Source organism: Pseudochaenichthys georgianus, chromosome 7 (assembly GCF_902827115.2).
Source record: "Pseudochaenichthys georgianus chromosome 7, fPseGeo1.2, whole genome shotgun sequence".
NCBI lineage: Eukaryota > Metazoa > Chordata > Actinopteri > Perciformes > Channichthyidae > Pseudochaenichthys > Pseudochaenichthys georgianus.
The window spans coordinates 19,130,615-19,145,019 of NC_047509.1; the positions used below are offsets into that span (position 1 = coordinate 19,130,615).

Genomic DNA, 14,405 nt, shown 5'->3' on the forward strand with positions numbered 1-14,405 from the left:
CGCGGGGGCGCAGAGGGATAATCCAATAGCGATAGCCTTAGAGGGCGAAGCCATATACGAAATAGAACACAGGGAAAAAAGACCAGACAATATACAGGGAGGAAACATGACAAGGAGAACGGAAAAACACCCACACCTAGACATAGAAACGTGACATGACATAATAATCCTGACAGGCAGAGGTGACAAAACAAATACTCATGGTAGAATATTAAAGTTTTAAGATATTTTACATGAGTATGAGTAGCAATACTATTCAATAAAAATAAAACAAACTAAACTGCCGAAGTACAAACAATGTAGCAACAACATTTAAAGTATATCATAAAGAGTACTCAATGGCTGGCAGTTTGCCACAGCAAGAGTTTTGGATCATCAGTAAAGTTACTGCATTTTTTATGTTGCATTCAGCTAAGCAGCAACTTTTAAATAGTTAATTTCCTATCTGTGGCTTCATATTTTGTAAACTGGCCCCTTGACTTGTGTGTTAAACCCAGGTTAAACCCTGTTCTCTAAATAAACTAACTATAGCTGTAAAAGCGATTAAATTAGGATTAAAATATTTGTATAAAACGTTGGCTATGTATAAGTATCTAAAAAATAATGCTTAATTAATGGTAGAAGCCTACTTTCCATCATGGATTAGCAGAATTAAAAAAACATGAATCAATCAAGAGAATACAATCCTATTTTCTGTAGTGTTATTTGTCCATCATTGTTGTTGTTATTGTTCCTAGATGTTGTTTATTTCTGTGTATAATAAGAGAATGCAGGCCCATTCCAATTAAGATGATTATGATTATTCGCCTAGATTTGGTTTTGACCATGTTTTGTTGCTGCAGAGTTTTCATTGTCCACCTATGCTTATTTTAATGAAACAGTATGTATGTCCTATTACTTAGTCTTAAGCGCATGTGCATTTTGTTGGCACTCACCTGCTGGAATGAACTAAACTATTCGTCTAACTTGAACTCAACCGCATTCACATCATTCATACATCATTCATAAAATCTAACCAGAAAGCCCGAATCCTGACGTCATCAGCGCAGAAGGAAAAAAAATATGTGACGTAGAATCCAAGATGGCGGCTCCCCTTTCCACGATGAAATTTTGGAAGCCGGGTAAGTACGCTAAAAAAGAATAAATCGGGCATTTATTGTTATTTTCCGGGGTTGGTATTCAGTAACGGGCAGCTGCTTGTAAAGTTCAGTTAGTCTCGGTTCCCCTTAGCTGCTTTCACAGCAGCTGCGTGATCTCTGCAGCCAGTTCAGCCCGGGTAACGATAGCTCTGCGGAATCAAAGTAACCATGTAATCTGCCAAAATAAAACGCATGGGCTATGAAGCGGAAAGTACGACAGCTACGTGCAGACGTGCATTAAATAAGGGGGTTTCAACACCTATAGGTGCTTTATTTTAACTCTTAGCTTTCCACTAAACCCTTTCATCATCTGAAAGACTCATTCTGCTCATATAAATAAATAAAATAAAACATCTTATCTTTACCTCCACCATCTGCTCTGCCCCAGGGGCTGAGGCTCCGGGGATTACTGAGGAGCGGGAGCTCAACACAGAGACCACCGGCTCTCCCATCATCTTCAACCCGCACACAGCCCTCTCCATAGAGAAGCAACGACAGAAACTCCCCGTTTTCAAGGTTTTACATCGCCTCTGAACAGGCAAAGATGTTACATTAGTGTGGGTAATGTGTTGAACTGTGTGTAGTGTGTATTTCAGTGATAAACTTTGTATTAATTGTGTCCTATTCAGCACAGAAACAACATCTTATACTTGGTGGAGAGCTTCCAGACTGTCATCATAGTTGGTGAGACAGGATGTGGAAAAACAACGCAGTTACCCCAGGTTAGTGCAGTAGTATAAGTATAATCTCAACCATGGTACATTGTGGCACAATTTAAGAAATGCTGGACACCAGTACACCAGTTTTTACATATTTGCCTAAGCTGAAGCAAAAAATCCTCAAAGTCACATATCTAACAGTCAAAGGCACAACATTGCTGCATTGAACTGATACCCTTCATGTGGCTTTACTCCCACCTTGTTTTTACATAACATTGATCCTTAGTTGGCTCTTTTTTTTAATAGGGCTTTGGACCACATCAGCCATTGTATGCAAAGTCTGCTCCTTTGCAGTCTCTCTTTTGCTTCCTTCATCTTTTTTGATCTAACTTTTCTTTAATCTGATTCACTTCAGTATCTTCTGGAGGCTGGTTGGGCAACGGAGGGGAAGGTGATCGGAGTGACACAGCCTCGTCGTGTGGCTGCTATCTCTGTAAGGCCTCTACTGATGACCTCTGTTGCCGTTTGCCAAATGTAATTTCTCTTCAATAAATGTAGTTCCCACTGAAAGGCACGTGCCAAATTCTGTACTTCCCCCTCTTTCCTGCTGGTAGGTAGCCAATCGCGTGGCAGAGGAGCGAGGGGCCCTGGTGGGACATGAGGTGGGATACACCATCCGTTTTGATGACTGCTCTGATCCTCAAGCCACAAGGATTAAGGTAATTCCTGCCAGATGTTTGAAGCTTTCATCACAAGCTGTACCCGTGTTTGGGTCATTTCAGTACTTAATGTGCGTTTGTGTTTCAGTTCCTTACAGATGGCATGCTGGTGCGGGAGATGATGGCTGATCCTCTTTTGAAAAAATACAGGCAAGTGATTGTCATTAAGATATTATGTTAGCTTTTTTCAAATCCCATAGTTTAACTTGTCATAGAAGAACAGGCACTGGTATTACCAATACCATTAACAGTGGCTCCGTTCATTTCAAGTGTCCCTGAGGGTTCTGATAATATGACAGGAAGCCACCATGCACAACACCAAAACCCTGAAGCAGCTAAATAAAATCAACCCCATTATTTTACAGTTTTTTCCCTTTCTGTGACCGCTAAAAATGTCCCTTGTGAATAAAGTCATTTCTGTCGGACATGAAAACTGTATTGTGTTAAAAGTGGTTTGGATTTACTCGTTCTAACTTTTGTATTGTGCTGTTATCCTTAGTGTGTTGATGCTAGATGAAGCGCATGAGAGAACTCTGTACACGGACATAGCCATTGGTCTACTAAAGAAGGTAATTCCTGCTGATTCTGAAAAAATTAGACTTGAATATTTAACTTTCATTCATTCTAGTAACTATACAAATAATCCTAGTAAGTTGTTTTCCGTTTTAACGCTGACTCTCCTTCTCGGTTCCCACTGTTTTGTACATTCCTGATTCTTTTATAGATTCAGAAAAAGCGGCGAGACCTGAGGGTGATTGTGGCCTCTGCCACTCTGGATGCCAAGGTGACAGCATCATTAAGATGAGCAGATATGCCTGATAAGCGAGAACAGAAACAAAAAAGACAGAAAGGGGAAAAGTTGGTGTCAGGTCGGATCACATTGAACTGACATCTGCGATACACTGATGAAAGAACTGACACAATCGGGCCACGGCTGCGCTCAGCATAAATAAAAAGCTAAAATGCCATATCAGACATCTACTGTCTGTTTGAAAAGACTTTGATCTATACATGCACATTATTTAGTTATACTTCAGTAGTAAGTTGTATACTTTTTTAAGATGTCGGATTGAGGGGACAGAAGTTCTTCATTGATTGTTTTAGCTGCAAAACATTTGTAAAATATCAGTTGATAAAAGTCTGTTTACTTTCACTTTATATATAAACATGTTTGCTTTAAACATGATCTACAAATGCCTCATTAGTGCTTCCTTTACGAACTGAAGTTATCACTATTATCTACAGAAATTCCATGACTTCTTCAATTTGAACGAGTCCGGGGATCCCAACAAGGACACGTGTGGAATTCTGACCGTGGAGGGACGCACCTTTCCAGTGGACGTCTTCTACACTGTCAGGTAGTCAACGCACATAATCCAATGTGAGGAAAAGGTGTTTCAGTAGTATATTTTGTTTCTCTAACTCTCAAGGGTTTTTTGTTTGTTCTCAGTCCTGTCCCAGACTATGTAAAGGCCACAGTGGAGACAGTGCTGAAGATCCATGAGACGGAGGAGGACGGAGATGTCCTTGCTTTTCTTACCGGACAGGTTAGTGGCAATTTAAAACTACTTAATATTAATTTGACAGAAGGAATAGATGGCATATAATAACACAAGCATTCCATTTGTCATTTCATTACTATATTTTGGCATGGTCCGTCTTTTGTTTTTGTCTAGGTTACCTTCTTTTTATTGTCCATTTGTATATTTCACCTTAGGAAGAGGTGGAGAAAGTGGTGTCCCTTCTGCAGGACCAGGCCAGGTCTTTGTCACGAATCGGCATGAAGAAACACCTGAGGATTTTGCCCATGTACTCGGGTTTACCTTACGCTGATCAGATGAAAGTCTTTGAGAGGACGCCGCCCACTGTTCGCAAGGTGAAGTCGCTGCCATTGTTCTAATGTGTTTAATAGCCATTGAGTTACATTAACCCTCTGGAGTCTAAGGGTATTTTCTCGAATTGTTGACGTTTTCTTAAATCCCCTTTTAAATGTATTTCTTCTAACATGGCACCCCTTGTGTTAAATATCAAAATGTTCAGGACAATCTCTGGTATTGCTATATATGCAAATTACTCACCTTAGAGCACTGTTTGATGAGATAAGTAGCTCAAAAGCTTAAAATGTTACATCCGATTTTCGGAAAATCTTCAAAACTCTTGTGAAAACACAAATTTACTCATGTGATCGAATTGTTTTGGTGTTTTAGATTTGGTTACCAAAGTCTTAGGATCACAAAAGCAGTGAAATATTTGAATTACACTGTATATAAATGTGTAATTCATTTCTAAAATGAAAAAAATGTATTCGAATTTTGAGTAAAACAGGTGTTTATCACTCTACTTTCACCACAGCATCGACTGAGATACATTAGGACTGAATAATGACTTCATATTACATACCAAGGTTCATGTGATGTGTACAAATACAAATTGAGCATTCAACCTTTTTTTTTCAACCAACAATTTATTATAAATATGTTTTTTTCAACCAACTATTTATATAAATATAAGAAACTGGAAAATGTCATTTACAAAATTGAACATCAGAACTTTCAACCAACTATTCATTATAAATGTCAAGACAGTGTCAAGGTCTTTGTCTGTCTTCCAAGACAGTGGGTCTGGCTGCTGTGTAGGTGGGGGTGATGGTGCATGGGCTGCTGTGTAGGTGGGGTGTACAAGTGCTATACGAGACCTCCTTGCTGGCTGGGTTGAAGGTGATGGCTGTGGTGGAGCCTTTGTGCTGAGGTGTATCTTGACCTGGTGGTAGCCGCAGATGGAGGTGGAGGCTGCTGTAGTGATGCTGGTCCTTGGTGGTGATGGCTCTGGTGAAGGCCCTTGAACAACAGTAGATCTTGACCTGGGGGCCGGCACAGATGGATGTTGTGGCTGCTGGATAAACGCCGCCTGTGGGCCACTAGACCCAGACAGCTGTGAAACATCTCTGTAAAACAAATAAAAATGTAGGACAATAATTACAACTAATTTCATTGAAATAAAGTTCAAGTAAAATGTTGCTCAAGCACACACACACACACACACACACACACACACACACACACACACACACACACACACACACACACACACACACACACACACACACACACACACACACACACACACACACACACACACACACACACACACACACACACACACACACACCGGTAAAATAATAACAGGCACACATATAAATAAATCTATGACAAAGTCTCATCTGTACAGAACAGTATGATAAAATAATCGATGGCAAAAACATGTCACTGTAAATGTCTCCGTTGTGGGACGAATACATTATTAATATAATCATCTCCACATGTAATCTCACTTTTACACACGTTAACACAGAGTAAACGTTTGCTAATGTAGAGTCTATTTTGTCCCAAGAAAAAGTTCATGACTATCGATAAAAAATATATATCAATAAACCTATTGTTCATTTTCGCGGTATTCCCCACACATTGCCAGTACACTATTACTGTAATATTTACACTTACCCATGTCCAAATAGATCCTTGTTGTTGTCTTTGTGTTCTTCTTCTTCAGAAGAGTCGAAGACTTCAGGTTCTGAACATCTGAGGCTCTATCTTCACTTTTGCCAGCGAAAAAAATCTCTAGCGAAGTCGGCAACTGTAAAGTTTTTTTTAGCCATTTTCTCTGTCTCTCTCTCGCTCCTCACAGACCTAAACTGATGGGAGACACATAGTTTATGTTTTTTTTACTTGGTGGGTAGGTCCTTAGTGATTTCTCGATGTCCATTGGTCATTTCAGACCATGATGGCTGCCGGCCGAGATTTCCTTGACGGACACACCAATCCACCAATCCCACACAGTGTAAAGTCAAGCTGCTTTGAGCGGCCATATTGGCATTATATGGCTGCTGTGCCCTGGTTACACTCTCACAGGAGATACCGCTGGAAAGCTACCCTTCCAGCGATTCCGCGGATATCTGGATCATGTTTCTACTCCATATAATCGAAAATATATGATTAGTTACGTAAAATTATGCGCACCTGGACGCGCCGGCGCGTCCACCGACTCCAGAGGGTTAACAGTGTAGGTGTCAACATAGGAGACGATAACTGGATAAATTGTGTGATATACAAAACACTTATTTCTTTCTTTTGTTTCTTGCAGGTTGTGGTGGCCACTAACATAGCTGAGACATCCATCACTATAAATGGGGTTGTGTTCGTCATTGACTGTGCTTTTGTGAAGCTGCGAGCGTATAACCCGAGCACTGCCATTGAATCTCTGGTGGTAACTCCAATCTCTAAGGCTTCCGCCAGCCAGAGGGCTGGGAGAGCCGGACGAAACCGTCCTGGGAAATGCTTCAGACTCTACACAGGTATGTGTTGGTTTTCAGGAATAGAAGAAGGATGAAAGTGTTGTAGAATATAGTCTGTGAGCGGAATCATGCATTGTTAGCATTTTAGGCAATGTGTTGTAGTTCTATCCTCCTCCTTCCACCCTCTCTGCCTGTTTTTTTCTGTCACTTTTCATTTTCCTCCCTGTGTTTCTTATTGCCTGTGTTCCTTTCTTCAGAGGAGGACTTTGAGAAACTGCCTGCCTCTACTGTGCCAGAGATGCAGCGCACAAATTTGGCCCCTGTCATCCTGCAGCTGAAAGCGCTAGGCATTGACAACGTGCTGCGGTTCAGCTTCCTCTCGGTGAGTATCTTCTCTGCATCCACAGGGTGGCTGTGATGTGTTCACCCACTGTGACAGGAATGGTACTTTGCATTTTAATTAGCGAGAATGTCCCCTAGGGAATAATGCACAGAAACCATAACATTAATGCAGTCATTGTGTTTTCCTGCTTTACAAGATGTAATGACAAGTAAAGGCAGTTCCTTATTTTTTTCTGTCTTAAACATTGCAATTGTAAAATGTAACATTATATTTAACAATAACTTTGCAGCCTCCTCCAGCTCAGACCATGGTTCAGGCTCTGGAGCTGCTCTACGCTCTCGGAGGTAAGAAACAAGCCGTCAGCAGGGCAGGATAGTACAAAGAGAAACTGTCCTTCAACTGCAAGACCTGTGTACAAAATTCTGTCAGCAAGCATCTACAAGCTAAGGTGTCCTTGCACATGATGCAGAATTTTAACCAGCTGTGTGTCTTGGCAGGACTAGACCATTACGGACGTTTGACTGATCCCATGGGTGTGCGGATGGCAGAGTTTCCTCTCAGCCCCATGTTTGCCAAGATGCTCCTAGAGTCAGGAACCTTCGGCTGCTCCAAAGAGATTGTTACCATCGCAGCAATGATGCAGATTCAGAATACATTTGTTTTGCCGGCCAATCAGAAGAAAGCTGCCGTAAGTGAAAACCGGCTTTCAAAATAAGCGTGTTGTGTATTTGGCGGAAATGCTTTGTCAGCATAACAATTATCCAATTTCCACTATCGCACCCTGCAGGCTCGAGAGCACAGGAAATTTGCAGTTGCTGAGGGAGACCACCTCACCATGCTGAATGTGTATGAAGCATTCATTAAGGTATAGTGTGTGTGAATGTATGTACAATGTATAGCTCAATCAGTGACAGTGATCACAACACTCGGGGCTAGCGAACTCAGCAGAATGAGGGTTGACTATAATCAAACAATGAAACTTTTTCGTCTTTACTGCAGCACCAGAAGAGCTCCCAGTGGTGTCAGGAACATTTCCTCAACTATAAAGGTCTGCTGCGGGCTGTGACTGTACGAGAGCAGCTCCGGCGTCTCATGAACAAGTTTAAAGTGCCGCGGACTTCCAGTGAAGGTTTGTTTGTTTTATATTTTTTTAATGTAAGGTGGGATTGTGTCAGTGACATATTTCATTTCATTTGTATTTGTTCCGTTCATGGTATGCACAACTTAATGTATAATTATTGTTTACAAAACATGTCTCTGTAAACACAACATTGAGTGAAAAGGAGAAATAATCGTATATGACCTGCCCCTTTCTAAAAAAGCAAAAATAAAAATAAATAGATGGTCTGTCCTACTTATGTCTTATTCACAGCCAAGCTTATTCACAGTCAAACATAACAGTATAGTAGGATAACAAGAGAAACACAAAAACTTGATAGTTAAAAAGAAAAAGAAACAAAAAACAACAACACCGAAACATCACATGTACAAGGAAAAGTGCAACACCCTCATCTGAGTCCTACTGGAGAAGAAGGGGGAAAGCGGCGCATCATAATAATAATAATAATAATAATAATAATAATGGGACCTGCAAATAAAGAACATACATCACAAATATTTACCAATATTAAGGACTAACTCATGTTCAATGGTGTGTGCTCCTTAAATGCACCTTTTGCTTCACTGTCATAACTAATGTAAAATGGCCATTTTAACAATTCCTTGCTTCTTTCTTGTGCACAGGTGATCCTGATGTGATCTTGAAGTGCATTGTACTTGGGTTTTTCTCAAATGCAGCACGCATTCACCATTCTGGTTCCTACCGGTGAGAGTGCTCCTTTTTATCATCTATAAAATGTCTAAGGATTATTTTCAGTTTTTCATCTATTTGCAAATCACATGACTCATTCTCATATTCACTTGCAATGACAGGACTTTACGAGACGATCGTGAGCTTCACATCCACCCCAGCTCTGTGCTGTATGGAGAGAAACCTCCAAAATGGTCAGTGCATTTTCTTCTGCAGCAAGTTTCCTTTGCTCCCTTATTCTTGAACATTTATGGTGTGCAGAGAATTTGCACGCATTCAGACTTCTATCTTACTTTGTCTCCTTTTCAGGGTGGTTTTCAATGAAGTGCTGCAGACGGCAAAATACTACATGCGCGATGTGACTGCTGTGGAGTCGTCCTGGTTGGTCGAGTTGGCCCCTCACTTTTACAAGCAGGCCAAGGTAGGTCAAAGAAAGCTCCTCCAACTTGATATTTGTGTATGTGGCTGTTGTGCGTCTTCTGAAACGTGAGTTGAATATTAAACGTTAAAGTGAGTTAACTGTCTGAAGCCGTGGATATATTATTGTCTGATTTAACATGACCTGTCCCTTCTCTCTTTTAGCATGGTTCACTGGCCAGCAAGAGGTCCCGGGTCCTCTGAAGCTCTCCATCCTTTCGTCATGTTAAGACTGAAGACTCACGGGTATAAAAGGAGAAACACCCTCTCAAATTGCCACTGTGCCCCTCTCCATCTCATTGTATATACAGATGTATTATAAACTGATTGTCCATGTCCACCTGCACAACCCCTCCACACTATGTGGCCACGCTAGAATGGGATGAAGTTGATACATTTTTAGAGTTGACATTAATGTGACTTCATTTGGAAGCTTCTTTCTTGATTTTTGGAAGTAATGTAGTGTACCTGTGATGGAGTAAATGGTGACGAATGTAAGATGAGACCAGACTGTTTCATGTATAGTCACATAGTTCACTTCATTCATACTTGTACATAGTCCGAGCAGGCTCAGGTACAGGGAACGGCTCGTATGCCACAGGCTTGTCCTCACCTGGTTCTTGGCTTAATTATTTTTTAAATCGCTGTATTTCCTGCTGCATGATGGAGAACGAAAGTCAATGGTATGTGAGGATGATTCCCTTCGAGAGACTTATGGCTTACTTTGTTCTGTTTAATTTGCGTCCCCCTAGCCTGGGTGCCTTTATGTTTCTAACTGGTTCACTTTATCTCCAATTTATTTTTGATTTCTTAACTTTCTACACCTTCATACAGTAGTAGTAATATATATTTTCAGGAATTTACTGCAGAAGGAAACGCATTTCTTTATCTTTTACATCTAATAATGATACTGTGAAAAGACCGCTTTACTTTTTGATCCTCGTTTTCCATACATAGTGGCCTTGTTACCACTCTGTGCCAATTATTATTTTTCAAACTATTTCACATTTCATTTTCAGATGAAATGTGTAAATACACCCAAGCATTGTAAATGCAAAGCTGTGAAATCAAAACAAAAAATGAAGTGCCATTTGTTCCTGTGATGACATAAAGTGCATTCAGACATGCATCCAGAGCTTCAAAGAAACAGTAGCATTTATTCGATCTAAGCCATCTCTTTTGTCATAATAATTGCATTTCCTTTTACAGTTTGTCTCAGTTTCGAGACAGACCTTAATGTAATTTTGTCCCGTTACTGTCAAAACCATCTACCAGGTGTTCAGTAAAATGGCAAATTATTTGAGACTTCCATTCCATATTGACAGCATCTGTTCTACATTTTCCGCTTACGTTTTTATTTGTTTTTATATTTCTTCAGAAGTATTTGGCCCTGAAACCGCCAGTGAGCAGTATGTTAAAGGTTTGTCATATGCTTAAAAATCCATAAGGTCACTGTCACTAAACGTTTACTTCTGCCTGCATGGTTTTTCATAAATCTTGTTCTTGAGGTTACTACTTTAGCTAGATTCAGTGAAACTGTAATCAAACCACAGAACACACTGTACCGTAGATAGGTAAGCCAACTCAAATTTAGATGAATATACAAAGGAATTACCTTTGCATGTTAAATGGTACTCTGATAGACTATACACTTACGATCACCTTCTCGGACTTATTGAAAATAAAAACGTATTAACTCGTTTGTGCTGATACGGAGTATGTATGCAGCCAATGCAGTAATCTGTAGTCCTGTGTAATTGCTCACCGCTGAGATAAAAAAACTGTCACCTGCCATTTCTTCCTCACATGTTCAAATAAAGCCTTATTGTCATGCACTCCGTGTTGGCTGATGATTTCTTTTTTCACCGACCCAACTACTGTTATTTTACTCTTATGAATCATACTGATGCTTTTTCCATGCTTTTTTATTCAGTGTACCATTTTGCCAGGAGGTGTCACTGTTGTACTACAAACTGTGCCCAATTCAAATGACTCAAATTATAATTGAGTGAAAGGGCATTTATGAGTGTCTATGTATTAGTTCCCTTTTTGATAAGTGTGTAAATAAAAAATGGTTGTTTTGACTTAGGTTGATGAGCCATTCATCAATTTAGAGGTGCAATATGGTTAACACATGGACTTAAATTAATATATTTAATCAATTTATAGTAAGCATATCTGGGGGCATGTAGTATTCTACCATAAAAAATAAAGTGGTGCAATTATTTTGTGGCAATTTTGATAATTACATTATGCACCACTAAAACCAGTGGTGAAGGAAGTATTTAGATATTTGACTGCGGTCAAGTAGAAATACACAGTGTATAAATACTATATTACAAGAGAAACTCATATTTAAGTAAACATTACATTATACTTAAGTATTGGCAGGAACCAATTTAAACTAACTAATATATGAATATTTATAATGCAGAATGGCTCATTTTAGATATTGGATTTGTATTGGATGGATTATCTCTTATATTTAAGAATCATTCATTGTCAAATAGGTGGAGTGTAAACAAACAAAAACAATAGTTTGACAGACAATAGCCTGCATTTTTAACACAATGTGACGGCATTTAAACATTGTTTATCAACTTTGACTTTTGGGAATGGGATGTTGCATCTGGTAAAGGTTGGGTATTAACAACTAAATAAACTGCAGGGTGGTTTAACACATCATATATCCTTATTTGTTAGGTGATTTCATTTAATCTGAATCTGCAAAGTAGTTAATAACTTGAGTTATCAAATGAATGTTATATTTTAAAATGTACCCTATAATATTTTCTCTTAAACGTAGTGGAGTATAGAGTAGCATACAATTAAAAACATTTAAGTAAGGTAAAAGCGGGCCTCCTCAAAATTGTACTACAGTCATTACTTACTAGTAAATGTTCTAACTTAATTCCATCGGTAAAAGCAATAATTAAAAAGTGTCTGCTGTATTCTTGGCCCAACTTGGGTCTAAGAGAGATGGAATAAAAATATACACCTTAAATTATTCCGAACTATATTATGTTTACATGGTAGTTAACAATTTCAAAGAATCCACTAGAGGGCAGGTGAAGCTCTCATATACTCAGCAGCTGTAGTTCACCTTTCAGCCCTCAGTGGAAGCACTGAGCTCACTATGGCTCAAAAGAGTTTAAAGAAGAAAAAAAGGCGCCAATTTTACCTTAGCTGCGTACCCAAGATGCTTTCCTATCACCTGAGTGTCGTGTGGGATTAATGTCTGGTTGTTTATGTGATTACATAATTTCCTTTTGCGTCATGTCAGTTTGCACTACCGGATACGTGAAAGGGTGTTTCAACGAAGATAAACCTCAAATGTGTTCTGGGAAGTCCAAAAGGTTTGTTTAAAAGCATTTATTGAACTGACATGTTTTCTTTCCATGTGCACTGATCAGCCCATTAGCTACTAGCCAAACGTCATGGTTAGCCAATTTAAAATGGCTGCCGTTTGTTTGCATAATGTAGCTAATGTTGAATTTATGAAAATAATTAAGACAAAATGCCACTATTTTTCATGTAAAATATGATAGAAAACAGTAGCTTGAATGTCAATAGGCTACATGTTCCCGTTGGCAGCATACAGCAGCCTTAGGCTAATAGGCTACCATAGACTTTAGCCAAAAGGCTACTGCTAAATAGGGATGGGAACGATTAATCGAATATTCGAAATTATTCAGGTATTCGAATAATTATTCATGTATTCGAATATGAGTTATGAATATTTTTATTAAAAAAAAAAAATTATAATTTTTTTTTTTTGGGAGTGAAGCCTAATTGATTAGCCTACATATTATCAAATTGAATAATTCAATGTATATATATACGACTGTGCCATAGCTAAATGTGTTAGGTGACGTCTTAAGGTGTGTTTTGCTGCGCTCACCGGTCCCTCACAGCGGGCAGAGCTGCAGGTTCTCTCTCTCGTGTCCGGTTATACTTCACTCACGTTTATGTCCAAATCCATCAGATCTAGTTCGAGCCAATGACATGGCTGCTGCCCCTCCCTACACGCAGATCACGCAGACTCAAACCTCATTTTAGGCCCAAATGTGGCGCAAATGAGCTCTGCAGCCGTTGCGAGGTTCCGGCGCTAACAGTTCATGAGCGTGCTCCCCCGCCCCCTGTCAACACTCGCGACACATGAGTGGCCAGCCTAAACAACAATAAGCGCTGCTTGGCAACCGTGTGTGGCGGAAAAGTACATAGACATTTTGACTGGAGAGATTTAGTTTTGCCGGTATTCAACATATTTTACCAGTCATAGTCCGGTAATTATTTACACTCCAAGAAGAGTCCTACACAACAGACATGGCGTCAAAAAGGAGTAATGTGTGGAAATATTTCGAACAGGTTAGTGAGTGCGGTGTAGAGGTCAAACTATGCCAAATTAAACCTATATATACATGCTATACCTTGCTATACCCGCAACCTCCGTTCCAGCTGAGGGTCTTCTCTACAGCTGGCCTGATTGTGAATCGCCTCCACACATGAAAGCTGTAGGCCTATAGCTGTCAAACTGTGATCACCAGTTCAATACATTTGACAAATTCGACTTGGTTTCTACACTTATTTGAACATGTATTTATTTCCAAAAATCATTGAAAAAAAATTGGGCAAAAAAAAAACTAAAAAAAAAAATTGTTAAAATTTTTTTTTTTACCCAATTTTTTTTTTTATAGGATATGTACATTTCGGTTAACCGGTTAACCGTTTTTTGGGGGGTCGAATATTCGAATATACATTTGCTTTCAAATTCCCATCCCTACTGCTAAACTCTGTAGCCTCCCACAATTACAGGGTAAAAGTAACTTATATCATGATTTTTCGCTGCAACCATATTTGTTTTGGTCTGTTTAAACATATAGAGGCTGTTGTTGTCTTGCAATCCGTAACAACACAAATGTTTTTGTATTGCAATTAGGGCTACTTGTCCCAGCTGAGTTTATCATTTGTGTGTCGAACTTTATATTTTAAAACTGGCTTCTTATCCATCTTCTTTCCTTAACAAC

The 14,405-nt window shown here is 39.4% G+C and overlaps 1 protein-coding gene across 1 annotated transcript; it reads left to right on the forward strand.

Moving 5' to 3' along the window:
- Positions 1 to 1,050: 1,050 nt before the first annotated feature.
- On the forward strand, positions 1,051 to 11,213 carry dhx35 (DEAH-box helicase 35). Its single transcript, XM_034086999.2, has 21 exons — positions 1,051 to 1,121; positions 1,528 to 1,655; positions 1,769 to 1,861; positions 2,214 to 2,291; positions 2,413 to 2,517; positions 2,606 to 2,667; positions 3,017 to 3,086; positions 3,242 to 3,301; positions 3,763 to 3,875; positions 3,968 to 4,064; positions 4,235 to 4,393; positions 6,658 to 6,868; positions 7,066 to 7,190; positions 7,441 to 7,495; positions 7,649 to 7,839; positions 7,939 to 8,016; positions 8,151 to 8,280; positions 8,895 to 8,976; positions 9,084 to 9,155; positions 9,271 to 9,382; positions 9,544 to 11,213. The coding sequence occupies exons 1-21, from the start codon at positions 1,082 to 1,084 to the stop codon at positions 9,580 to 9,582; spliced, it is 2,100 nt and encodes a 699-aa protein (XP_033942890.1). The 5' UTR covers positions 1,051 to 1,081; the 3' UTR covers positions 9,583 to 11,213.
- Positions 11,214 to 14,405: the final 3,192 nt, after the last annotated feature.